The following is a 26,295-nucleotide window of genomic DNA, read 5'->3' on the forward strand; positions in this document are numbered from 1 at the left end:
AAACCGATGATTCTGTGACTTGTGTAATGTGTCCGCGTCATGTTTCTGCAGGTTGTGGTGACGACCTCTTTGGCCCCAGTGGCTCTTTCAACAGCCCAGGCTACCCGAACAAGTATCCAGATAACAGAGAGTGTGTGTGGTTCATCACCACATCAGCTGGCAGCAGTATTACCCTCACCATCCATGAGTTTGACGTCGAGTTCCACTCGGACTGCCGCTATGATGTCCTGGAAGTAAGATATGAACCGATGTCTTTGCTAGAAACACTAGTGTTGGTACAATGGAGCAACTTTACAAATGAAGACAAAGAAAGATTTCCCGAAAATCAGTTACAGCAATTTAAACCCATAAAATTTGCATTTGGTGCTTTCACCATAATTTATAATTTCATAATTTCACCATTTTCATTTTCCCTCAGGTGTATGGAGGCCCCGACCTCTCAGCCCCTCAGCTGGCCAAACTCTGCAGCGCAACATCCAGCCCAATGCAGGTCTCGAGCACTGGCAACCTACTCACAGTTCGCTTCAAATCTGATGCCTATGTCAGCGGTCGTGGATTTAATGCCAGTTGGGTTGAAGTCCAAGGAGGTGGGTTTCGGCATCATTCAGTGTATGACATTGTCACATACATCTGTGCTACTATAACTTAGAATACTACATTACAGACACTACAGCTGTCATTTGGGGGGACAAAGCAGTAACATAGTAGCCTAGAATCTAGACGCGCCCCTAGCGGCAACAAATTACATTTGCCTCCAGGGGCAGTCTAGTTACTCTCCGTTGACTTGAGATTTCGAAAAATCCAAAATGGACCGGGCCAATCACGAGTCGGTGGGCGGGTTTAACATGATGACGACTGACCTGCGACCATAAGTTCTGTGAATTACGTGTGAATTCCCCATCCTGCTAGAACTACCAGAGCGATGGCTGCTGCTAGCGAACAACTTTCTTTCGAATCAGCTTTGGCCGCCACTCTGAAAGACTTGAAGTTAAGCTTTTCTCTGAGAAAGGAACTCTCTTTTCCGTCGCTCTGACTACGTCACCTTCTTCGTTGCTCTGACTGGTTGTAGCGCTATCCTAATGCGTGGAGAGGGAGTTTGAAAGACAACCGTTTATCCCACCCCTCCGGTTGAGCCCTGTCTATGGAGAGTGCCCAGACCCTGTATTTAATGTGGGTCTGGCTCGTCAGGCTAGTAACATAGACCATTACTGCCAATTAGGGGTTGCACGGCTTCAGATTATTTTTTTTAAAAGTTGACTGTTCTGTGATGAAAGTCAAGTCGACACTGACTAGACGCTGATGACGTCACTAATAAAAACACAGTAGAAAGTAATGCTTTGCAACAATGAAATCTATATTCTTGACCTGAATACATATGCTGAGAACAGACAGCTCGTGTGCTACATACTGTGAGCAGCAGATATGTATAGCCTGTATAAAAACAGGCAGCAACTCAGCACCATCAGTAGCATTTAATAGTACTCCACAGTGTGTTGTAAGATGTAGTATTTCTTTAAAGCCTTCTCTGTATACTGCAGCTGAAGGTCTATTAACTTTGACGAAATTCACCATCAAATGAATTCTTGATTTAATTGACTACTGTCCAGACACGTCACAGTAGTTTTGGTTTCATCTTTAATGAAGTATTTCTACACGCTTGATGAACTGCTGCTAGTTTGCTGAAACGACCCACTGGGCTCCTCACCTGTCTTCTTGGAGGCGTCCATGTTGTTATTGTCATGTGCTCAGTGACTAGTTGACGTGATGCTTAAAGCGTCATGGCACAGCAATAAAGTCGACAAACGTACTAGTCGGCCAGTCTGTACGACCTCTAACATCAATGCATCAAAGATGAGCTGTACATTTTTCTTTCCCAGCCCTTTCAATAACCTACTTCTTTCTCCCTGCAGGCTGTGGAGGCCCAGTCACCGCTCCAGCAGGGGAGATCCATTCTCCTTTGTATCCCAACAGCTATCCCAGCAATGTGGACTGTTCGTGGGTCATCTCTGTGGATCCCAACCACCGTGTCTTCTTGAATTTCACAGACCTGGACATTGAATTTCATAGCAGCTGCACCTATGACTATGTGGCTGTGAGTAACTGATTTGAGTTACTGACAATATCTGAGGACAAGCACATTGTCTGGGCATGAAATGATTTCAGGAGCAATAGGAAAGGTACCTTGCTCAAGGGCTTCAGCCATTGATTTAGAGGGGGTCAGATCCAGTGACCCTGCTAAGATTCAGTCTACTTGAAATGTCCTTGAGAAAGACACTGACACCTGGCTGAGAGGAAGGTGCTTGCATGGTTATCGTTTATTGAAGCAGAGTGTAAAATGATGCTGTCCATTTACCACAGAATATCAGGACTTTTATTCTGCCATCCTTAAAAGCTACATCGCTTTGTTTAAACCAGTTGCTCTGTCTCTAGATCTACAATGGACCATCCGCATCTTCTCCTCTGCTTGCCCGCATTTGTGGAACCGCTGCTCCTCCGCCCATCACCTCCACACAGAACACCATCTACGTTCGCTTTCGTTCGGACTCCAGTCGGAATCACCGTGGCTTCAGTGCTCGCTTCTCTGAAGGTGGGTCTTCTTTTGGGTCACTTGAAACTTAAATCGACCAATCTGTCCATTAATCCATCCGTCCTTCATACTCTCGTGCCATAATACATTCTTAAGATACATTGCTTCAGCTATAGAGTTACAAAATCTACACATTTAATAAAACAGAAACAGACTTAAATTTAGCGAAATCTGATGCAGTCAGGTTTATATATCAAGCAGGAAAACTTTAAATAAACTTCAGTACATCCAAAATTCTGCTGCACGTCTGCTCACCCACACCCGCTCCCGTGATCACATCACTCCTGTCCTCCAGAAACTCCACTGGCTCCCGGTTCCACAGCGTATTCAGTTCAAAATCCTCCTCCTCACACACAAAGCCCTCCATAACCAGGCCCCTTCCTCTCTCACTGACCTGCTCCATCGCCACAATCCATCCCGCAGCCTCCGTTCATGTGACGCAAACCTCCTTACTCCACCACTCAAGACCAAGCATCGAACCTGGGGCGACAGAGCCTTCTCTGCAGCTGCCCCCTCCCTCTGGAACTCTCTCCCCAAACACATCCGCGACTGTACCGACCTTCCTACCTTCAAATCTCTGACAAAAACACACCTTTTTAAAATTGCTTTTAATGTTTAGCTCAGTTTATTGTGTTTTTGATGTTATATTTCACATTGTTTTGCTAATTTGATGTCCTTTTTATGTAAAGTGTCTTTGAGTATCTTGAAAAGCGCTTTTAAATAAAATGTATTATTATTATTATTATTATTAAATAATTTGATAAACGCATACACGTACAGAGGTTGCTGCCTGATTCAGTTTTACATTATATGTAACAAAAAAAAAGCATTTCGGTCTCATTCAGATCTTCTGCATAGTCTTCTTGTAGGTGTATAAACAATCAGCCACAACATTATGACCATTGAACGAAGTAAACAACATTGACCATCTTGTAACAATACATTATTCTGCTGGGAAACTTTTGAACCTGGCATTCATTAGTGTTGATGTTGCCCCCACTCCATAGCAATGACACTCCTTGATGGCAGCAGCCATCCCCAGCAGGATGCAGCCTGACACAGACACACACACAAAAACACTTTAGGAACAACAAAAAAAAAACATGAACAGTTTTGGAGACCTATACAATATTAGGAAAGTGGTCATAATGTTATGCCTGGTTGGTGTTGCTCAGCCTGCATGTTGTAATGACTGACTTTTTTTCTTCTTTTTTTGTCTCTGACAGCTTGTGGTGCAACCATTACAACAGATGATGTTGGTGGTGCTATTGCGTCACCGCGGTACCCAGGACTGTACCCACACAATCTGAACTGTAGTTGGATTATCACAGCGCAGGAACCATGTGAGTTGCCTAAGTCAAGGTCCTCAGCGGAGATAAACTCGTCTTTTTATATATGTCAAGTAGAAAATGTTTAACCACTGACTTGTCTTTTTTTGTGGCTAGTCAACCATGTGACCTTGTCGTTCACTGACTTTGAGTTGGAGATGGTCAACTCCAACTGCTCACACGATGCTGTCGAGATCCTTGATGGTGACAACTACCAGGCACCTTCTATAGGTAGATATACTGCATATAAATTTTTCACATTTAAGTGTGATCGCTCTATTAATATAATTTCTGTTTGTTTAATTTTGTTAGGGCGATACTGTGGCTATGAAATACCTCACCCAGTGACATCATTCAGCAACTCTTTAGTAGTGAACTTCAAAACTGACTCTTCCGTCTCCAAAAAAGGATTCAGAGCCACGTACTCAGCTTCCACCTCCAGTAAGACACATACCTCATTGTAGTCTCATAGTCAGGACCTCCAGGAGACATTATTCTTCTTCTCATCTCTTCTGCGTAGGTTGCGGAGGAGATATGGTGATGGAGAATGGTGCGTTCAACAGTCCCAACTTTCCAGATGCTTACCCACCTAATGTTGAGTGCGTGTGGACCATCAGGAGCTCACCGGGCAACCGTCTCCAGCTCTCGTTCATGTGAGTCAGTTTGAGCATGGAATTTCATCTTTGACGTTGGGGTGTACGGTGTGTTGAATTCATCTAAATTCAAGAGTAACATGACTGAATTCCTGTTTTTGTGGTGGCATTGGTTAGCCTGGGTGCCAGCCGAACTTAGTCCCGCCCACAACATTTGAGGTCTGGAAGTTCAGTCTGGCGTTGCTCCGTTGAGGCGCAATTATGCTCGAACAGGAGCTGTTTGTACCAATCAGATTCTCAGGGCGGGCTTTATACGATGATGGACAGATGATCAACAGTAACGTAATCACGTCACCAAAGAGCGCTTGGGTTGAATTTGTTTACAACAAAGATGGCTGCCGCTGGAGAACTGAGTTGTGTAGATTCTGCCATCGAGTCTGTTCTAGAAGATATCGACAGCGCATTAATTTTAAAAGAGGAACAGATAAATGCAATCAAGGCATTTGTTAATCGGAAAGATGTTTTTGCCGTCCTTCCTACGGGATTCGGCGAAAGTTTAATTTATCTGGCTCCGATGGTCGCTAAGAAGATGGGACACAATTAACATACGTCACACATACGTTTTTTTTCCTGGTTCGGTTGAAACACGCCCCATAATCACAGCCCAATGGAGCAGTATCAGACTCACATTCTGACTAGAATTGAGTATGGCTACGTCAGGCTAGGCATTGGTGACTGTGGCTCCAAAGTTAGAGCAGGAGGTTTTACGGTTCAACCTCCAGTACCTGGAACACATGATAACGGACACAATTTCAAGCATCAGTTGAAATTGTGAACAACAGATGCGTCACTGCGATTGCAAAGTGCTTTGACCTGTAGGTGAAAAAGCGGTATATAAATGCAAGAAAATGGTCTCCACAATTTTCTAGTGCGCAAGGTTATATGTTCAATAAAGTTTTGAGAAGACTTTTATCCATCTACTCTATAAAATGTATAAGGGAACTTAGAATAAGAATATTTATCACAGATCAGTGTCAGTGTTCGCTGACAACCATAAATATTTGGCTAGTTTAATGTTTCACACTTGTTTTGTTATTGTAGTAGTAGTAGCGTAGTATTTAGAGGAACTTTTATATCAATAACGTTCTTCTTTTTTTTCGTTCAGCATGTTTCACCTCCAAGGGGGCTCCGACTGTCTCAATGACTACCTGGAAATCAGAGAAGGCAACTCCACCGGGCCTTTGGTTGATCGCTTCTGTGGAGAAACACTTCCGTCCAACTACACCTCTGTGGCTGGTCACATCCTCTGGGTTAAATTTGTCTCCGATTCATCAATTAGCGGAGCAGGGTTCAGAGCTACCTTCTCACACTGTGAGTCTCTTCGAATGAGTGCAGTTCACCGACCTTCGTTAATTTAATTGTACAGTTATTGTTACTGTGAGTCGATTGTGAGCTCAAGAGATCTAGAGTCTAGTCACTCAACTTTCTCTCTTTTCCTCAGTGTATGGTGTTGACGTGACTGGGGAGTCTGGTCAAATAGCTTCCCCACTGTATCCCAGGACGTATCCCAATAATGCCCACTACCGCTGGACCATAACAGTGGAAGGAAACAAGTACATCCAGATACGCTTCTTGGTTTTTGACATAGAGGACCTGTACGACTGTTACTATGACCATCTGAAGGTAAGTCTGTGTGTGTGCTGTGCAGTCACATGTTTACACCGTTGTGTCTAAATGTATTGAACATCACTGTTTCTTATTATAATACTAAATCATATTGTTTTAAGGGGCTTGTTTTAAATGGATCAGGTGGCAAATCAGTTATTTTATAGTTGTTTAAAACTCGCTGTTTCAGTCACTATAGAGTATACTGTATAATCGGGACACAGGTCTTCCCCAGCCAGCCGGTCTGATGACAGTCCAGACAGGTCTGTGTTGATGACTCACCTGGTCTTTGCTCAATCATTGGTTTCTCCAGATATTCGATGGCCCCAGCGTTCATTATTACCCCATTGGAACATTCTGTGGTCTGACGCTGCCCGCTCCCGTAAGAAGTACAGGAAGCACCGTCACCCTCCAGTTTGTGTCAGATTCACTGATAGGAGGACGAGGCTTCCTGGTGGAATGGACTGCTATACAGGACTCTGGACCACCGCCCACTGTCCCACCAGGTCAGACAAAAACAGTCCCTTTGTGATATTTTTTTCAAATTTTATCTGTCATTTTGATTGAAATGTTGAAAATGTAAAATGCTGGGGATATTTTTTTGGTAAAAATACAGGTTATATTTGCTACACCTGTCATTGTTGTGTTTTTGACTTGAAGTATACACACATAACTTAAGTAATGTGGTTTGTCTATTGTATTTCAAGAAACTGTTGGAAATTTTGATGCATTAGCCATAACCTATGGGGAGCAATAATAATAATAACCAGAATAATAACCAGAATATTTATATATATTCTTAAATAAATAGATTGATCTAATAAGTAAAAATGAAAACTACATTTATGCACTGAAAACACAAACATGTTGTTCAGGTTGTAGATGAAACAACAGTCAATGACCATGTTTACATGGTCTTTAGTATCCCGGTTTTGATCGGGTTTTTGAAGTATCCCGTTTTTGTGTTTGTCCATGTAAACACCATATCCCGAATTCAGAAATCGGGATATGCTCATTTCCCGATTTCAAGAAACCCGGCTTTGCTACCTGGAGTACTCCGATAGAAGCCGGGATACTGAAGCATGTATACACCTTATCCCGATCTCTGACGGCTGCCCACTGTCTGCGCAGGCGCGAGTGACGCCAGGCGACGCACTAGATATACAATCAACATGGCGGCAACGAGAACTTCTCACTTTCGGAGCGACGAAGAGACTGAATTTTGCCTTAAAGTAATGAAAGAACTAAACATAACGACGTGTTTAGATTGCAGAAAACACAGAAATGCCGACACATTCAAGTCTGTTGCGGAAAAGCTACGTGACGCTGGTTTTCCACCTCGCACTGTTGAACAAGTTAGGTCGCGTTGGAAAACATTAAAAAAGACGTGAAACACGCATGCGCAGATAGGATACAGTGATCAGAAAACGGGTTTCTGGTATTTATCATGTATACAGGGATATGAATAACCGGGTTTCTCTGTGTTCCATGTAAACACCATATCCCGGATATGCTCAAAGCCGAGATAAGCCTCAAAATCAGGATACTAAAGAACATGTAAACGCAGGCAATGAATGCCACAGTTGAATAGAAGTAATGTCATCAGTGTAAAAATTTGCCTCATGTATATGATATGATTATATTATGATTTCATGGACATACTTTTTCTTATCAAGTCGTATGCATCGTATCAATAAACCTGTGTTTTTATGTGTATCTGTGTCTCAGGTGCATGTGGAGGACAACTGGTGACAGGGGAGACTCCTGGATTCTTCTTTTCTCCTGGCTGGCCTGAAAACTACCCCCCTGATCAGGAGTGTACCTGGTTGATTCGCTCTCCGGGCTCAACTATAGAATTGAACTTTTTGTCTATTGACATGGAGGGCTCTCCTCCCTGCTACTACGACAGCGTTGTAATCAGAGATGGTAAGTCATGAAACGCCACAGGATCATAACTATCATGGGTCATCGTAATTATGGCACTAAAATGGATTTTTAATGGATTTGTTTTTCCAAGGTGAAACCAGTCTGTCCCCCGTGTTGGCTACTGCGTGTGGTCGTGATCCTCCAGGTTCTCTCCACTCGACAGGAGACTCCATGTACATCCACTTTTCCTCAGACAGCCTGACCAGTGGCCGAGGCTTTAATGTCTCCTACTCAAAAGGTCCTACACCAGAAGCACATTAATGAACATCATCAGCATCTACAAAAAACCTTCAGACATACCAGAAAGCACACATAAAAGCAGACAGAATCCATGCTATTGCGCCGTCTGTTACATTTACGTAGATGAGTTAGTAGCACTGACAAGGAACTAAGGGCAGGTCTCTGTCCTGGCGCAGCCATGTGCTGTATTGCACTGATTGCTGCTCCCATCAGTAAATAATGGAACCATAGCCTTCGGATACACTCACGTCTAGTCTGCACACAGTATGAGCAACAACAGTGGTGATATTAACAACAATTATCATAATACGTCTTTGTCTTTTCAGCTTGCGGTGGCCTCCTGCATGTGGACAGAGGCACGCTGAGCAGCCCCCACTACCCCCAGAACTACCTGCCTGGTCTGGACTGTAGCTGGCATGTGATGGTGACAGTTGGCTTCAGGGTTTCCGTCACCTTCCAGAGCCCCTTCCAGATTGAGGGCTACGGCACTAGTTGCAGCACAGGAGATTACCTGGAGGTAAAAATACGGAGAGAAAAGTCTGTATTTTCTAGTATAGTCACAAAAGTCAGTGTGTTGTACACATGTTTTACTTGTTCTGCCGTTATCTGTTTGGGGACACTGTCCATTTGACAAATGTATAAGAATATTCATACTGCTACAGGAGATAGTTAAGAGTTTTGCAAGTTGCATCCACCAAATATATTAATTTAGTTTTAATCTCTTTCAAACGCATGAATCGCCAAACTAGGAATTCCTTAGTTTGGATGTTCCTGTACACAGTATACTACTCTTTACTCTATACATTATATTTTGGGTTTTACTTCTCTATCTCTGAGGTCACTGATCAGTTAATAATTTTTTTTTTTATTTTATTGTCCACAGTTATTATATTCACTCCCTTTTATATCCACAGCTCAGGAACGGTCCGGACGGATCATCTCCACCGCTGGGAGAACGTATCTGTGGTTCAAGCCCTCCGTCCACACTCCAGACAACTGACAACCATCTCTTCCTTCACTTTGTGTCTGATGCCAGTAACGAGGCTGCTGGTTTTAAGCTGATCTTTGAAGCCCACAGTCAGGGTACAGTCTACATCCCATCTACCTAGCTACCTATCTGGGGGAGCTGTGGGGTAGTGGTTAGAGAGAGGTGCAGTTTGGTTGCAGGCTCGCCTCCCTCGCTGAGGTGCCTTGAGCAACTCCTGAGTGCTACACAAGTGGCAGCCCTCTGCTCCTAGTGCACACACTACTGCGTGAATGAATGGAACTGGTCACTATTGCAAAGCAGACCATGATAAATAAAAGGCATATCTTTTGTGTTTTTGCACAGCATGCGGAGGCGCCATTGAACTGAGTGATGACGATCCTCCAGGGTACATCACTTCACCTAATTATCCTCAGAACTACCCCCAGAACATTGACTGTGTCTGGGTGATCACCGTGCCCAACGGGGAGTCTGTCCAGCTTGACTTTGAAGATGAATTCTACATTGAGCCCACAAACAAGTTAGTTTCATGTTTCTAAACTATACATTCTTTGTTATACTGTTCGGTAAACTGCGGAGTTCTCGATAACTAGTAATAGACTACTCAGTTGGTCAAGTCATTATCCAGCTATTTTTAAAGCAGCCTGTCCTTAAACTGTCACTTGGGAAACCTTTTATAAGATTTTTTAAAAAAGCATTTGTATTTAATTCTTCACATTCTATCTATCACCCAGTACCAATGCTTTGGGATCACGGGGTCATATTTTCATATACTCATTCATGTATTTCTCAGCTGTCAGTATGACTACTTGGAGGTGCGTGACGGCTCCGTGTCCAGCTCTGACTTAATTTCCCGGCTCTGCGGAAACAGCCGACCATCTACCCAACATTCAACGGGGTCCTCCATGACGCTCAGGTTTCGCACAGACCACAGCGTCACGCACAAAGGATTCAAGGCAAAGTACTCCATAGGTAAACATCAGACAGTTTTCTAAATGTATAACTGACCCCCCCTGACCTTAAGGAGATGGGTCGCTCCCATATGAGCTTGGTTCTGCAAAGGTTACTTCCTGTTAAATTGGAGTTTTTCCTTGCCACCATCTGCCTGGTGCCTGCTCTTGAGGTTTCAGGCTCTGAGATAATTTGGATTGTTCTTGACCCTATATAGATTAAATTAAATTGAACATGCAAAACAAGGGACACAGATTGCACTTAACCATGTTTCCTTGAGTTTTATCCATCCACTGAAGCACTTGTTCAATCTTTGAGAACCCGTCCCGGGACCTCATTAGAGCCGGTAGCTTTCGGACATTGATATCTTTGATCAGGTATCAGACTGAGAAGAGTTTAGCGACCTGACAATACTGATGTACTGCAGGTTTTTGTGGTCAGCCTCCCGTCACAAATGGCTGCACAGCTAAAGACTTTTTTTTTTATCCATCAACTGAAGATCAACTAATTTTGTATCTGCAATTCTTCACAGCAATATGTGGCGGAACCTACGTTGGTCAGAGCGGTATGATCCAAAGCCCTGGCTTCCAGGAATCCAACTATCCTGATAGCTCCACTTGTGAGTGGTACCTGGAAGGGCCTACGGGACACTACCTCACCCTCAGCTTTGTGAACTTCACCCTGCAGGACAGTTCAGATTGCTCTGCTGACTATGTGGAGATCAGAGAGTACAATGCCTCAGGTGAGTGAGAAAGAGGATGCTATTGAATGTATGATTAACACCTTAATTCTTTTACTGTTTTTGAATTTCCCACTTTAAAAGAAACTTCAGCAATATTAGCCAGTAAGAGCTCTGGCTTTGAACAATGCATCTGTAAGATCCAGCTCCACCTGTTCTAAGATTGATCAACTGCTCTACCAAATTTGATGAAACTGAAATGAAGCACAAGGATGCTATTAGATTTTGCCATTGCAGCCTCTTCGTTCAACATCATCATATTTTGAAATAGTTTTAGTTGTTAATAAGTCCTTTACTGTTTGTGTAGGGCGCCTCCTGGGCCGACACTGCGGCAGTAACCTTCCAGCCTCGATGGACACGTCTGACAGTTTTGCCTATGTCAAGTTTGTCAGTGACACCGCTGGAAGTGCACCTGGCTTCAGGCTGTCGTTTGAAGCCAGCGTCGAAGGTATAATCATTTCAAAAGATTACAGGTTCATAATATTAGAATTTATTGTGACACAAAATACTTTGTATGGGATTAAAGTGATGCCAACAGCAAAAAAAAAATAATCAAATGTTGAAATTCAGTGTTTAAAAGATGTAAAAAAAAATTGTTCCAAGTGTGTAACTAAATTTTGTAAAGCTCCATTTGATGGTATAGTTTTCCTCCTTCACAGCTGCAGCACTCTTTATAGAGTGGAGCCCAAAATAATTCAAATTTGTCACACTTCTCCCAGAGTATTTGTTTGATATCAAGGTTTGAAACCTTGGAAATCGTGGTCTTGGTGTGCAACTGTTAAGTTTATAAAAGGAGAAACTGTAGTTTATCTTTTAAAGATGTATTTTTGCAAATGTATTGCACTTGTGTATGCAATTTATGCAACAACATACAAGCTTACGAGTTACTATTAGGCTGTCTTTTACAAGTTGAAAATGCTTAGTGTAAAAGTAGTTCTGTAGTACTCAGACTCGCATTGTGATATGAGTCTGGTTACATGCTATTTGGATTTCATAATGGGATGTGTTTAAAACGATTTAGATAAAAAAAAATAAAAAATCTCCGCAATTGGTTAGTGCTACAACCAGTTATGGACATTTAGTTGTAGATAAACTCCACGTTTAAAGGTCTCATCTTACTCTGTCAGAGAGAAAAATTAAGGACCTTAAAGTCCTAAATGTCAGTTGAAGCCAGTGCAGAGCAGCTAAACAGTGAGTGATATGTTCTGTCCTTTTGGTTTTGGTTAATAGCCCAAACATCAGAGTTTTGGATAAGCTGAATCTCTCCTTTTTTTTTTAAAGAGTGCATTACAGTATTTAAGTTGTTTTTCAGCATCCTTTTGATTTATGGGGGTTGTACTTCAGCTTTGTCACCTTGTCAATATATGACTTAAAGCTCTGGTGTGTTCTGTCATTTCATTAATTCGTAAAGTACATTTATTATAAAATATTTTCTTCTGTTTCACTTTTCCTTTTTAACTTCAGTATGTGGAGGTGAGCTGAATGCTCCATCAGGAACCATCTCCTCCCCCAATTACCCCAACTTATACCCACACAGCCGGTTGTGTCGCTGGGAGTTGGTGGTGACTCCAGGTCGTAAGGTTACTCTGACCATCGACGACCTGCGACTGGAAGGTTCTAGCGATAGATGTGTGTTTGACTACGTCGAAGTGAGTGAACGTGTCTTGACATTTCATCATTTTACCTTTTCAATGTAGCCTTTTTTTTTTTGTTTTGTTTTTAAATATTCATATTTTACCAATGCGTAGAGTTGGAGTTAGTCTGTTTAATATAGTAAACAGAATACCACGTCTTCTAGGTACTGAACGGTTTGTCGGCAGACGCCCCTCGCCTGCAGCGATTCTGTGGCACAGTACCAACAGGCACTGAAGTGAGCTCCTCTGGCAACACCATGACCGTTGTGTTCAGAACGGACGCTTCTGTGTCCAACGGTGGCTTCATGGCTTCTTATTCCTCTGATGAGCCTGCAGGTAAGATGCTCCCTTTGGCAAAACTACTGTCTGCAGCAGGGGTGTCAAACACACGGCCCACCTGAGGGTCCAATCTGACATGTATGACAATAAAGTAGAAGACTTGCGTAGAAGACTTTAACTGAAAATTTTCAATAAAAGTAACTGCTATTCCTAATTTTGCCACTAGGGGTCGCACTGTTTTAGTCAGAGTTGTGGACGTAGCACAACACTGAGACCCAGAACTAAACAACAGATGGCAGCAATGAGCTGAGCATTTCTTTTTTCTTAAGATTTTTCAGGTTGTTCATAAAATGTTTTATAAAAGGATTGTTCATTAAATGTGAACACTTCCATAATGTACTTCTTTGTGCTGAAAAAAAAAGAGAAACATCTGGATGTGTCTTTATTTATAGGTTATTATGCTGTTATGTTACTGGTTCTCCCCCACTTGAGATCAAATGTGTCTCTAGCTAGGTGCCCCTGAACTAAAATGAGTTTGACACCCCTGATCTGCAGTATAATATAGTATATATGAATATGATGTCCTTCTACACCTATCTACCTGGTAGGTGCTTTACCCTTTCCAACACTGAGGTTCCTGTCCTGGGTCCAGATTGTGTCAACACAAGTGATTTAAATGGTGGTTGCATTGCTGTGCTTCATCTTATAGAATTGCTTTAATGATGAAAACTTTCCCATGAAGCACATCTACATGCCCCTCGCGAGTGCTTCAGACTCCATGGACACGCAGTTATGCTGATGAATTGCAATCTATGTGTTTGTATGTAGTAATGCTTTCTTTTGTCAGATTGTGGTGGAATCCTGAATGACCCTGCGGGAGAGAACTTCACCTCCCCTGGCTACCTGGTTTCCAACTACAGCAGCAATCTCAACTGTGAGTGGCTCATTCAGAACCCGCAGCACATCAATTCTTCTATCGTGGTGCTGATAGAGGACTTGCACCTGGAGAACCACCAGACCTGCGAACATGACTACCTCCAGTTCCGCTTGGGTGAGTCCCAGATAGGTCAACACACTCTAGGGTTGAAATTTTAGAATTTCCAAGTATTTCAGTGAGTGCCCTAGAAAGGATTAATTATATCATAATGTTTTTCTTGAATACATACAGAATATGATTCCAGACAGACATTGATGTGAAACTTGAGTTGTTGGTCAAGTTTTTAATTTCAGATTAAATGTGGGATGCAGTCCAGAGCACAAGATATGTCTGCACAAGCTAATATATTACATATCTACACTTCCCTTGTGACTTTATAGGGGGAAATAAAATAGTGGACGAATAATAAAGTGCCATTATGTTTTACTTTTCTCAAACTTTCTGCTTTCTTTGTCAGGTGACTCAGACGGGGAGCTGTTGGGCAGGTTTTGTGGGCAGACCACCCCCAGAATTCCCATTGTGGTGTTTACCTCAGAGCTCTGGGTCCATTTCCGGACCGATGCTTCCGTAGAAGACTTAGGCTTCAAGGCCAAATATTTGTTCTCTGGTAAGACAGACATTGAGAGCTTAAATTCCTTGACGTACCATAGATTGTATTCAAGGAAAAGACGAATATGGCAGTCTAAACATTATCCTCTTTACAGAATGTGGAGGCTTGCAAACTGGTGATGGAGGAGTGTTATCCAGCCCCAGCTACCCGGATGAGTATCCCAGCCCTAGTCGCTGTGCTTGGCTGCTGGAAGCTCCTGTGGGCCACACTATAACGGTGAGTATTGCGTAGAATTGATTGAACAATTTGACTCAAAGCAATTTACACATACACACAAGTTCTTGTGTTTTACTGCCCATGATACGGAGTAACTGCCCATCATGTTTACCTTTCCTTGATCCCTACTCACCTTTCTGCAGTTAACCTTCACCTACTTCAATCTGGAGCCCCACTCCACATGTGGCTGGGACTCCGTCACCATCTTCAATGGGGGCTCTCCAGGTTCCCCTGTGATAGGCCAGTACTGCGGCACCAACTCTCCAGGAACCATCCAGTCGGGGTCCAACAGACTCGCTGTAGTTTTCTTGGCTGACCACAGTGTGTCCAGAGGCGGCTTTCTTGCCTCCTGGTCTCCTGATTCTTCAGGTGGGTTTATACAAGCTAAATGAAGCAGCTAGCTGTGATAGAAGTGCACACAGCACAGGTATGAGATTGTTATGCTTCAAAATGCTGTTGTATTGCTTGTGGTGGTGTGTCTAACACGATAGCAGTTCACTGAAATACCACACAAAGAATGATTTCATTTGTGGATTTCCATGGTCTCAACATCCTCCCTTTGGCTTGAGTTAAAAGACGTAACATAATTTATTATACTGAAGCTCAAGTACCTGACAATGCTAAAATACTTTATTGTTTTATGACTGGTTATAAGTTTTTTTCAGGCCTAATCTCAGATTGTCAGCATTTTGAATCTACTGACTACGGCCATGTTTAGTGACTATTAGCATGCTGGTTTGAGTATTAGTCACATTGTATTTTCTTCAGACGCTGCATCTGTTTCCTCTTTTTTTTTTTATTCTTATTATTTGTGTGATCATTTTATACATGCACTGGTCAGTCACCACGTCATTTTATATTCCACCAGGTTGTGGAGGGATCATCCATTCTGATACAGGGACAATCACGTCTCCGGACCACCCCCAGAACTTCCCAGCTAACGTGGAGTGTTCCTGGCAGATCATTGCCCACGAGGGGAAACACCTGGAGATGAGCTTCGACGGTGATTTCCAGATACCAGACAGTAGTGGGACCTGCGAGAGCAGTTACATCAAGGTACCAGGACTAAGCTGAAACTCTTATAAATGCACAATGTCTACACGATCGTTTTAGAATCTCTTGCCTGCTTGTTACTGAGCAAATGCAATGATAAAGATATGGTGTTCTTTAGATAACAACAATGTTCCACTTTATTTCTACTTGTATCAGGTCTTACATTCTGTGTTTTCAATTATGTTTTTGCCGTTGCCTTTATTCTGATTGTGTCTGAGTTCATTGTGTTCTGTAAAGCATTTTTTAACTGATTTAAAGGCACGATTGTGACAAATTAAACATCGTCCACAGCAAATGTTCTCATGTCTAAGAACATTACAATGCAAAGTTTAATGAACTGCCACTTTTCACTGAATACTTTTGGAGTTTGAACACACTGAATTTTAATGGTTTTACTACCAAACATAAGGTTATTGTAACTTGAATGGACAATATCCACCCTGTCCTAAATTTCTCATCTATGTGTCAACAATTAATCAAAGTCCTATGTTTTATTCATGGTGTACATGGTTTATAGCCTGACGAGCCAGACCCACATTAAATGTAGGGTCTGGGCACTCTCCATAGACAGGGCTCAACCGGAGGGGTGGGATAAACGGTTGTCTTTCAAACTCCCTCTCCACGCAGTAGGATAGCGCTACAATCAATCAGAGCAACGAAGAAGGTGACGTAGTCAGAGCGACGGAAAAGAGAGTTCCTTTCTCAGAGAAAAGCTTAACTTCAAGTCTTTCAGAGTGGCGGCCAAAGCCGATTCGAAAGAAAGTTGTTCGCTAGCAGCAGCCATCGCTCTGGGAGTTCTAGCAGGATGGGGAATTCACGCGTAATTCACGGAACTTATGGTCGCAGGTCAGTCGTCATCATGTTAAGCCCGCCCACCGACTCGTGATTGGCCCGGTCCATCTTGGATTTTTCGAAATCTCAAGTCAACAGAGAGTAACTAGACTGCCCCTGGAAGCAAATGTAATTTGCTGCCACTAGGGGCGCGTCTAGATTCTAGGCTACATGGTTTATATATTTGGTGGGTAATTAGTCCAATACCGTTTAGTGGACCCTACATAACTCTTTTGTGCAACGGCAATGTTTTATAAACTATTTTATATTGATATAAAGTAAAAAGTGTAAATTCAGATTATATAACATATCTGTTAAATAGCTGAGCAGAGCCTTCAAAGTCTTATAGGGGAGCTCGGTGCCTGTTTGTCTATGGTTTAACAGTTAACTATTATTTCATAAGTATTAGATAGCCAAGGATTATTGCAGTTGCATTAGTGCAACCTGAAAAGAACCTAAAGCACCCAAAAAATAAATAAAAAATTGGACACTGCTGCAAGTTGGTTCCATTTCCAGTTCTGACTGTATTAACAAATTGAATCAGATGTTCACAGTAGCCAGTGTATCTTTAAAACCAAGTTCAGTTTTAAGAACTGTTACTAAATCAGCATTCTTTGTGTGTTTCTGCAGGTGTGGTCTGGTCAGAACCAAAATGCTGAGAATTTGCTTTCGACAGGCTGTGGCTCAGTAGCTCCGGCACCCTTCGTTGCTCCGTATAACATCATCACAAGCCGATTCCAGGCCACTGGAGACCGTGGAAAAGGCTTCTCACTGTCCTACACTACCAGTAAGAACATCTTCACTTGCTGGTGGTGACATCCGCACTTTTAGAAATGGTTTAATTTTTACTTAATATGTACAGTAATAATAATCGTACAGTCTAATCCATGTACGGGCCCTTCAGTTTGCCACAAATACACTCCAATCAGTTTCTAGAGACAACTCAGGGATTAAAGCAGCAAACAAGATGATTTTGATTTCCTAATTTGAAAGGCTGTGCAAATGTTTTCACTTTAATTATTACTTTTTGTATATATTTATTTTTTAATTCATGCAAAATGCAAATATTTATGTATATTGTGTTAAGTGACAGTAGCCACAAGTGTCAGTTTCCAGTTTTGACTGCTAGAGAGACATGTGAACGGCCAGTTGCACCGAAATGCTCTACGCTCCGATGTTTTCTGCTCACTAGGATGTGGCGCAGACTTCACAGCGTCCAAGGGGCGCGTGGTTTCTCCAGATTATCCAGCCGACTACCCTGACCGCTCTAACTGCAACTACACCATAGATGCAGGAGAACAGACTGTGGTTGTCCTTGTTTTCCGGGTCTTCCAAATTGAAGGTAAGTGTTAGCAACAGCAGTATGAACAAAGAATCACCGGTAGGTTCCTTGGTATAATTACAAGCTTGGCCTGTTTCCCTTTTAGACAGCGTGTTGTCATATTTGTTGTTTGGTTATAGTAGTTATTTGTTGGCTGTAATCTGTTTGTCTGTCTGTCTAGCACACTCTACCTGTAGGTTCGATGGTCTGAAGATCTACAACATGGCTGCCGGTGGTCCTGCAGTTGCCACTTTGTGTGGTACCAGCATCCCAGGGCCTTTCTCCACCTTTGGCCCCATGTTACTCCACTTCTACTCTGACTCTACTATCGCTGAGAGGGGCTTCATGGCAGAATACAGCACCATACGTAAGTGAAGAAGAAAAGGAATGGTAGCTACACCGATCAGGCGTAACATTATGACTAATCCTAATATTGTGTAGGTCTCCCTTGTGCCTCCAAAACAGTTCTGACTCATCAGAGAATGCAACCAGACCGACTTATATATTCAAAATTTTACTTTTTAGTTCACAGAACATTCTTCAAAAGCTCTGCTCACAAGTATGTACGTTCGTCTGGGTTAGCCATGGCACTCTTCTCTGGACCATTGTTGTTCAGCACCTTTCCGATTGTAGAGTTAATGTCAATAGTGGCATCATGATGATGACTTTGGCAGCCCGTTAAAGTTGTATTTACTGTTGTGTTTTCATGGAGTACATGTACCGATGCAGTGTCTGTATGTGTTCCTGCAGCATGTGGTGGTTTCTTCAATCGCACCATGGGTACCGTGAGCAGTCCAGCAATTTCCATGGTCAACTACCACCACAACATCAACTGTACCTACCATATCAGTGTCAGAGAAAACACAGTGGTGCATCTCAAGTAAGACTGCATTCAGTTTAATTCAGTTCAGTTCAATTCAGTTCAACTTCAATCAAAATTATAAAGGCCATAACAAAGATAAATCCCCCTTTAACAGGAAGAAATCTTGACTCGAATACATAGTTAGTGACATGAATTACTGCTATATATAGTTAACTATACAAAAATAGTGGAAAAGAGGAAGAGAGGTGCTTGGTTCCCCAGCAGCCTAGGCCTATAGCAGTAAAGCAGAGGAGCCTGATAGCTAAATGCTCTGCCTCCCATTCCAAATCAGGGATTTGTCTCAGTCTGATCTTCACAACACAAGTTTGTGGAAGTCTATAATGGTGTGGACAAAGGAGCTTTCAGAGGAGCTCAGAAAAATAGTTTACAAAACCATCTTTAAGGAGTTTGTAATCTGAGGAATGGACTAGAATTACTGTGAGCAACTTTAGACGACTGATCAGCAATTAAGAAACTTTAAGTCACTGTTAATGCTGCACAAGGGGTTAAACACTACTGAAAACTAGCTCTAAAGCTTTATACAATGTTTTCTTTCAGGCATTCATGCTGTCCTTTTGTCTGTCTGCAGGTTTAACACTTTCCATCTGGAGGCGTCTTCTTCCTGTCGCTTTGATTATGTGGCAGTTTATGACGGACAGGACACCTTGGCTCCCCTGCTCGGGAGGTTCTGCGGGACAGCACTCCCGCCCAGTCTACGCTCCACCACTAACCAGCTTTTCATCGTCTTCAGAACAGATGCCTCAGTAAATGGGATTGGCTGGAGAGCTACTTACCATGAAACACTTGGTAGGTCAAAATAACTATGTAATCTATTTGTGATGCTTGAGAATGCAGCAGCTACTGTCATTGGTTCAAGTAAAATAGCTTGACAAGGACTAAAACTAGTGTTGCTTTCGTCAACGAAAACTATGACTAAATATTGTCGTCAACGAACCTTTATCACGTGACTAAAACAAGACGAGACGTAACGTAAATGCCGGTCATGCGACGATGACTATAATTAAATGTATAATGCAATATTGTTGACGAATAAAAACGAGACTAAATGTGGTTTACAAAATAAAAACTATGCTAAAATGTCTCTCCATTTTCGTTGACCAAAACGAGACGAGAGACGAAATGTTACAACGTTATTTTGTCTTGTTTAGTCACGTTATTATTATTATTTTGTAGTTTTTCTGTTTCCTGTGACCGGAGCCCGTTTCTCTCGCAGGCGACGTCACTTCCTCAAGCTCCACTCGCGGCATTAGTTAGAAGTAGGGTGACAGAGAAAGGGAACGATGGCCGGCCAGCCGGGGGTCTTTGGTAGAAGAAGAAGAGAAGACATTTGGAAAAACTTTAAATACACCGAAGTGGAAAATAAAACCGAATGTCTTGTGGTGAAAGATAGGGAGATAAGATAATAAGAACCTTGTTTGAAATAGGTTTGGCTAAAAGAAAATTTTGGTTTTGTCTATAGGCTACTACAAGGTACTTACTATATTGACTGGGTTAAATAGAATTGCATTACTAAAAAGAGACTAAAATACAATTTTCGTTGACTAAAACTAGACGAAAATGTCATGGATAATTCTGACTAAAATAAGACTAAAATGCTCAGACTTTTAGTTGACTGAAACTTGACTAGACTAAAAAGAGTATGAACATGACTAAAACTAATAAAAACTAAAATAACAGCTTGACACATAGACTAGACTAAAACTAAACTTAAAACAGGCCGCCAAAAACAACACTAACTAAAACTAAAGACATTTCATGTATATTTTAGCTTTCTGTGTGTCAACGCAAAACTTCATTGAAGAGAGAGTTTTAATCTACAGCAAAAAATAAGCACTCACATACCGGAAGGCACAGGAAAGACAATATCCTTTATTCAGTGGTCTGTCTTTGAAGACGAAGCTGGATTCATGACTAACCTACACACACTAAAAGGCGCTCGAGTAGTATATAGTTAATCAAATATAAACAGTAATAAAGATAAGTAATATGCACTGAAATAAAATAGGCAATAAACAGAAAACTGCCGTCTCAGTGTGGCAAAATTAGTAAATAAAGTGATTGGTAGTGTGTTTTGGTCCTACTGTATGTTTTCGCACATTTGGTGTGATGACACAATATTAAGATTTAAGATGAAGACGTGGTTGTTTGTCTCTGAATTGCCTGCAGGTCCAGAACAGGGATGTGGTGGCTACCTGTCCACGCCCATGGGCATGTTTGGTTCACCAGATCCAAACCTCGATGGCCGCTACGAGCCCAGAATGGACTGCGTGTGGACCATTGAGGCGTCGGTCAACCAGGCAGTCAATCTGACCTTCACCTCTTTTGACCTCGAGGCCTCCTCTACCTGCCGCTTTGACTATGTGCAGGTAAAGATCCCACGGTCGTTTAATTACTATTGGCACATGTTTCTTTATTTTATTAGAAAAAAAAATGACTTGCAGTGACATCAGATCATCTTTAATAAAGGCAACAGACACTGCGTAACGTTTTTGGGATGTTATTGTTGATCCTTTTGCTTTGTATTGTACCTCTTTAGATACTTAAGTACTGTACACTGACAGTAACATATATATATATATATATCTTACTTTTAATGTTTGTAATGTGTTATCTCTATTAGGTGTATGATGGTGACAACATGAACTTCCCGCTGGTTGGAAAATTTTGTGGAAACACCATCCCTGCTTACTTTGTTTCAAGCGGAAACCTGCTGACTGTCCGTTTCTACAGTGACAACTCGGTGCAGAAACAAGGCTTCAACGCTACCTACCAAGCAGTGCCATGTAAGATATTCACCGACTTTCAGTTCTCCAACAATATTTAATTTTTCACGTATATCTGTGTGAATGTGTAGGACTACACCAGTTATAAGTGTAGGACTAGCTCAGATCTTCCACAGCCTGACCCTACAAAACTTACATTTTATTTAAAACTACAGCAACCCTGAGTATTATTTGATTTCTATCTAAATCACAGGTGTGAAGATTATAGCTTTTCCCGACACTTTCCTACATTAAAAAGTCCTAAAAGTCAATATGACTTTTATCAAAGTCGTAAACAAACATACTGTGCTTAAGCGAATATCTCACAAGGAATGTATTTTATGTCTTCCTTCAGCTGTTAGCGGTAGATTAGACCTGCTAGTTGGTTGTTGGGTGGTTTTAGATGTTTGTTTGTTTTTTTTTTGTTTTGTTTTTTCACCTTTTTCACCTTTTTTGACGACTATTTGTTTCTGAGGTCCCTTTGATGTTTTTCGGGGTCTCATTACATTGATTGGAAATACTTCTGAATAGATAATACTTCATTTATTTGATTTGGTTCTTGTCTACTTTCAAGACTATAGGCATCAACAATAATAAGTGTGTGTTTTCTAAGTGTGGGTTTTAGTTAGAATATTGTCTATGAACAAAAATAACACAAAAAGAGGAAGACAATTTTATAATATCATAAATTAACATAATTCTAAAAGCTTCATATTCATTTTTTTCATGCTACTACTCTGTGCCTTCCCTCAGTGGTTTGTGGTGGGACTCTGAATGCCACCACCACCGCCAGCACCCTGACCTCACCCTCCTTCCCCAATGCCTACCCTCCTTACACCTCCTGTCGTTGGATTCTGGATGCTCCGCCACAGGAAACCGTCCGATTGTCTTTCCAGACCTTTGTCCTCCAACCCAGCCAAAGCTGCTCCACGAACTACGTGGAGATGAAGGATTGGCCTTTGGTGAGTTCAGACAGGGACTGGAACATGAAGTTCTGTATTATAGGTGATAAAGATTCGGTTTTGAAAACGGGAATAATTTGTCCGTTTCTCCACCGTCGGGAGTGTGTATTTGTCAGGAAACACATCATTATTTATTGACACACAGACTCAATGCAGATATCAACAGAGCAGAAGGCAGGGCTTTTCTTTAACATCTTAAAACAACATTTGTTTTCCTCTGGGAACATTCAATTCAAAAATTGAGATGGAGATGGAGAAGGAGCCGAAAATACTAAAGCGGAAACACGCTACTACCAACGGGACCAATCACAGCTCTTGTGATCTGCGTCGCCGCGGTGCATAGTTATATTTCTGGGGAGGTACACGTCAGTTACGGTGCTAGGTTCTCTGCAGGGTCTGCACTGTTGCCGTAGCTTCTGCGCCAACTTAATGCAGAAGTCTAAACCGCCTATGAGTCCACGTTAAACCTCGGCCAGATTGTTTTGTTTGAGTTTGGTCGGCAGTTTTCTCAGCAGCCTCAGAAAACCAAACCAAAACACAAGAGTTTGTTTGACTGCGACCATGAGTGTGAAAGCCCCTTCGGCTGGTGTGTAGAAAATACATCCGATGAATCAAATAAAACCTTGGGTCTGTCCACACTTGAGACATTCATGCTGATGAGATTTTTTTTTGTGTGTTTCCAGGGAGACCATGGGCAGTCACATAAGTTCTGTGCTTCAGATGAACATCCACCAGAATTCTACAGTTACGGCAGAACGGTCCTCGTTCATTTCAAGTCCGACGCGTTCCTAACAGGAAACGGGCTCAGTTTCACATATCAAGTTGCAAGTAGGTACCTGTAGTAAACCTGTGGGAAGTTGAAAAATGGAATTAAAACATCCTATTGACAGACTTTATATGGTTATACAGCGCTATCATGTGGTCAGCCTATGAAGAGTTTCTTTATAATATAATTTGTGTCTTTCCAGAAAACTTACTGTATTTGTACGACACCTTTCATTGACTTCTAACCCTGATTAAAAAAAATACTGTATCCCTGAGTGCTCTGACTTTGGTTCTGGTGGGTTCCAGGCTGTAGCCGAACCTACGAACAGGAACACGGCTACTTGAAGAGTCCAGGGTGGCCTGACATCTACCCCCACAACATGAATTGCACCATCATCCTGAAAGCGCCACAGAACAGCAAGATTTCCTTCTTCTTTAACAATTTTGACGTGGAGGGCCACACCAACTGTCAGTATGACTATCTGGAGGTAAAGCAAACAGCATAACAGCATTACCTTAATTGAATAAAATTCAAGAAAACACAGCACCACAGGAGGGCAACATTGAGAGAAACGTATGGATTATAAATTAAAAACATTAGGACACTTCTTCTACCTAATTATGCTCAGTGTTCATGCAGAGGTGGACCTTACAGACCACATTTGACCTGAGAATATTGCCTTGATCTTCTCTGATTGGCAGCGTGAAAACCACATGCTTCTAAACCTCACTGAGAGGCACCATGTGTGTGGGAGTTACCAAACATGGTTCCTTGCCCCATAAAGGGTTAATAGTCAGTTAGGAGTGTGTAGGGTTTAGAGTGCTTTACTTGAGAACTGATATTTAACATGAACTTCTTTATACTTCTATTGGTTTATTTGCTTCTATTGCTAAAATATAAAATACAGCTCGACCAGCTGCTGCTTAAATGCATCATTAATAACAATATGCACTAATATGACTGGGATTATATTCTACATAAATAATGTGTTCAGAGTTCTTTTTTCTTTTTGCAAACACAGATGCAGTACTTTTACACTGCGTTATGTCTAGTTCTAGACCATAATACTACAACTTCAGTTACTATGCAGAGTTTGTTTCGCTTCCAAGAGATGAGTAAAAAAAGGATAAGTCAAGTAAATCCATTCATGAAAAGTACAAAATAGGTTAGAACTGGAATAATATGTGGAAAAATCTTAAACGGGATTAATTATTTACCTCTTCTCTGTAGGTTTATTTGTTTATCTTTCTATGTTTCAGTACACATTAACCCCTCAGTAATAATACACATAAGGCATTCAGTCCTGCAAATGTTTGCTCTCGTACCATTTAAACATTTAGTCACCACTTTTCATCATGTCCCTCTCAAAGGTGTTGTACTGGACACTTAATATAGTTTACGTACTAGTAACAACGCTTTCAATTTCTTTATACACCTGGCTCAGACAGCAAGGGGATTTTCATGCTGAAACAGGGCGCTTGTTATAGTTCAAAGTACAGCCCATTATTGTGTAAAATGTCACTGTGCTGCTGCACAATTAAGATTTAATCTAAAGATTTCCCGGCATTAGAACTAAAGTGCGTACGCCAGAGAATAGACTTAGACCAGGCTGCCGTCTGCTTCAGTCTGTGTATGCGTCCTGTAAAATGTGTCAGTGTCAGTGATGTGCCAGTGCTCTCTCTCTGTGTGTTTCAGATCCGTAACGGCAGTACAGCGGACTCGCCGCTGATTGGCCGGTTCTGCGGCAGCACGCTGCCCAGCCCCATCTTCCCACAATCCAACCAGCTCTACTTACGTTTCAAGAGTGACTTTTCCAATGCCCGGGATGGCTTCGACGCCACGTGGACATCCTCCCCTCAAGGTCAGAACATCTGCAACTCTCTATATAAAATATACTTGGAAACCTGGTTCCATTAAGGAACTCACAACCAGTTTGTGCTGTTTATTTTGTGAAAGCACCATATTCTTTTTTTTCCACCACTCCTCCCTAAAAGTTTGCCTTTATCTCATTTCCAGTGTCTGAAACGTTCACAGATTTTGTCACTATTTTGCCAAATTAGTTATTAAAAAATATTTAATCACACAATATTATTACATCTTAAATCCCTCGTTTTCTGTGGACATCTCTGTTGGTAATAAAACTGCCTGTAAGAAGTAGAAATGATTAATATTTTGCGATGTGTTTCTTCTGTAGGTTGTGGTGGGACTTTGTATGGAGACCACGGCTCCTTCGCTAGTCCCAACTATCCAGGAACCTATCCCAATAACACTCGCTGTGAATGGGCCATCAGGGCACCCAGAGGTCGCCTAGTGACCGTCACCTTTGCCCAGATCAGTATCGATGACCCGGGAGGCTGTGAGAACAATTTCCTGAAACTGTATGATGGCCCAAACAATTCCTCGCTGCCTGTTGGACCTTACTGTGGAACGGTAAGTAACTCAAGAAAACAGTTTTTTTACTTAACTGTAAGTTAAACCTGCTACTGACCGTGTAATAGGAAGCATTTTCATGGTTCGTAAGTGAAATCCTCATAACAATCCTTTTCAATTCCCTCAACCGAATCGTATTCTTGCATTTTAATTAAATTAAATTAGTCAAAATGGCCTCGAGATAATTTACACAATCCAGAGCATGAACCAATAAACCGATTCATATAAAAATAGTATGATCGCATGCATTAATTTCGTTTGCAGTGCAAATATGTTTCCTAAATACTCAAAAACATAAATAACCATTATGGAAAAACCTTGATTCACGTGCCACGTGCATTACCACACATTTTCTTTAAACTATTATGTTTTCTTTCCATTCCTCTAAATTTCTAAACTGCATATACCTACAATAACAATACGTAAAAAGAGGGATAGCTTGAATATACACTGTTTTTTTAGTTGCTCCACTTTTTGTCTTTTTTTTAGGAAACCAACATTGCTCCGTTCACAGCCTCCTCCCACCAAGTCTTTGTCGTTTTCCAAGCCCAGTATGTCATCCTGCCGTCTGGGTTCAGACTCACCTGGAGCAGCTGA

At 41.7% G+C, this 26,295-nt stretch overlaps 1 protein-coding gene across 1 annotated transcript in view; it reads left to right on the forward strand.

The window, feature by feature from the left end:
* The window catches only part of cubn (cubilin (intrinsic factor-cobalamin receptor)), a gene marked incomplete at its 3' end in the record, with an annotated part of 50,463 nt that extends 24,168 nt beyond the window's left edge, over positions 1 to 26,295 (forward strand). The window contains exons 29-67 of the mRNA XM_084556647.1: positions 52 to 233; positions 419 to 587; positions 1,911 to 2,092; positions 2,431 to 2,587; positions 3,814 to 3,930; positions 4,033 to 4,146; positions 4,228 to 4,356; positions 4,436 to 4,568; positions 5,674 to 5,879; positions 6,010 to 6,191; positions 6,487 to 6,679; positions 7,902 to 8,099; positions 8,191 to 8,337; positions 8,666 to 8,856; positions 9,254 to 9,422; positions 9,670 to 9,844; positions 10,118 to 10,296; positions 10,808 to 11,017; positions 11,322 to 11,462; positions 12,479 to 12,663; positions 12,813 to 12,984; positions 13,775 to 13,978; positions 14,322 to 14,471; positions 14,569 to 14,690; positions 14,834 to 15,059; positions 15,559 to 15,746; positions 17,205 to 17,361; positions 17,767 to 17,916; positions 18,077 to 18,262; positions 18,646 to 18,775; positions 19,347 to 19,564; positions 20,945 to 21,144; positions 21,399 to 21,561; positions 22,294 to 22,502; positions 23,186 to 23,330; positions 23,574 to 23,755; positions 24,964 to 25,129; positions 25,463 to 25,698; positions 26,188 to 26,295. Of these exons, the coding sequence (XP_084412773.1) occupies positions 52 to 233; positions 419 to 587; positions 1,911 to 2,092; positions 2,431 to 2,587; positions 3,814 to 3,930; positions 4,033 to 4,146; positions 4,228 to 4,356; positions 4,436 to 4,568; positions 5,674 to 5,879; positions 6,010 to 6,191; positions 6,487 to 6,679; positions 7,902 to 8,099; positions 8,191 to 8,337; positions 8,666 to 8,856; positions 9,254 to 9,422; positions 9,670 to 9,844; positions 10,118 to 10,296; positions 10,808 to 11,017; positions 11,322 to 11,462; positions 12,479 to 12,663; positions 12,813 to 12,984; positions 13,775 to 13,978; positions 14,322 to 14,471; positions 14,569 to 14,690; positions 14,834 to 15,059; positions 15,559 to 15,746; positions 17,205 to 17,361; positions 17,767 to 17,916; positions 18,077 to 18,262; positions 18,646 to 18,775; positions 19,347 to 19,564; positions 20,945 to 21,144; positions 21,399 to 21,561; positions 22,294 to 22,502; positions 23,186 to 23,330; positions 23,574 to 23,755; positions 24,964 to 25,129; positions 25,463 to 25,698; positions 26,188 to 26,295 (6,671 nt within the window). The remainder of the gene's footprint in view (positions 1 to 51; positions 234 to 418; positions 588 to 1,910; positions 2,093 to 2,430; positions 2,588 to 3,813; positions 3,931 to 4,032; positions 4,147 to 4,227; positions 4,357 to 4,435; positions 4,569 to 5,673; positions 5,880 to 6,009; positions 6,192 to 6,486; positions 6,680 to 7,901; positions 8,100 to 8,190; positions 8,338 to 8,665; positions 8,857 to 9,253; positions 9,423 to 9,669; positions 9,845 to 10,117; positions 10,297 to 10,807; positions 11,018 to 11,321; positions 11,463 to 12,478; positions 12,664 to 12,812; positions 12,985 to 13,774; positions 13,979 to 14,321; positions 14,472 to 14,568; positions 14,691 to 14,833; positions 15,060 to 15,558; positions 15,747 to 17,204; positions 17,362 to 17,766; positions 17,917 to 18,076; positions 18,263 to 18,645; positions 18,776 to 19,346; positions 19,565 to 20,944; positions 21,145 to 21,398; positions 21,562 to 22,293; positions 22,503 to 23,185; positions 23,331 to 23,573; positions 23,756 to 24,963; positions 25,130 to 25,462; positions 25,699 to 26,187) is intronic.

This window comes from Chelon labrosus (assembly GCF_963514085.1).
Source record: "Chelon labrosus genome assembly, chromosome: 12".
Taxonomy (NCBI): Eukaryota; Metazoa; Chordata; class Actinopteri; order Mugiliformes; family Mugilidae; genus Chelon; species Chelon labrosus.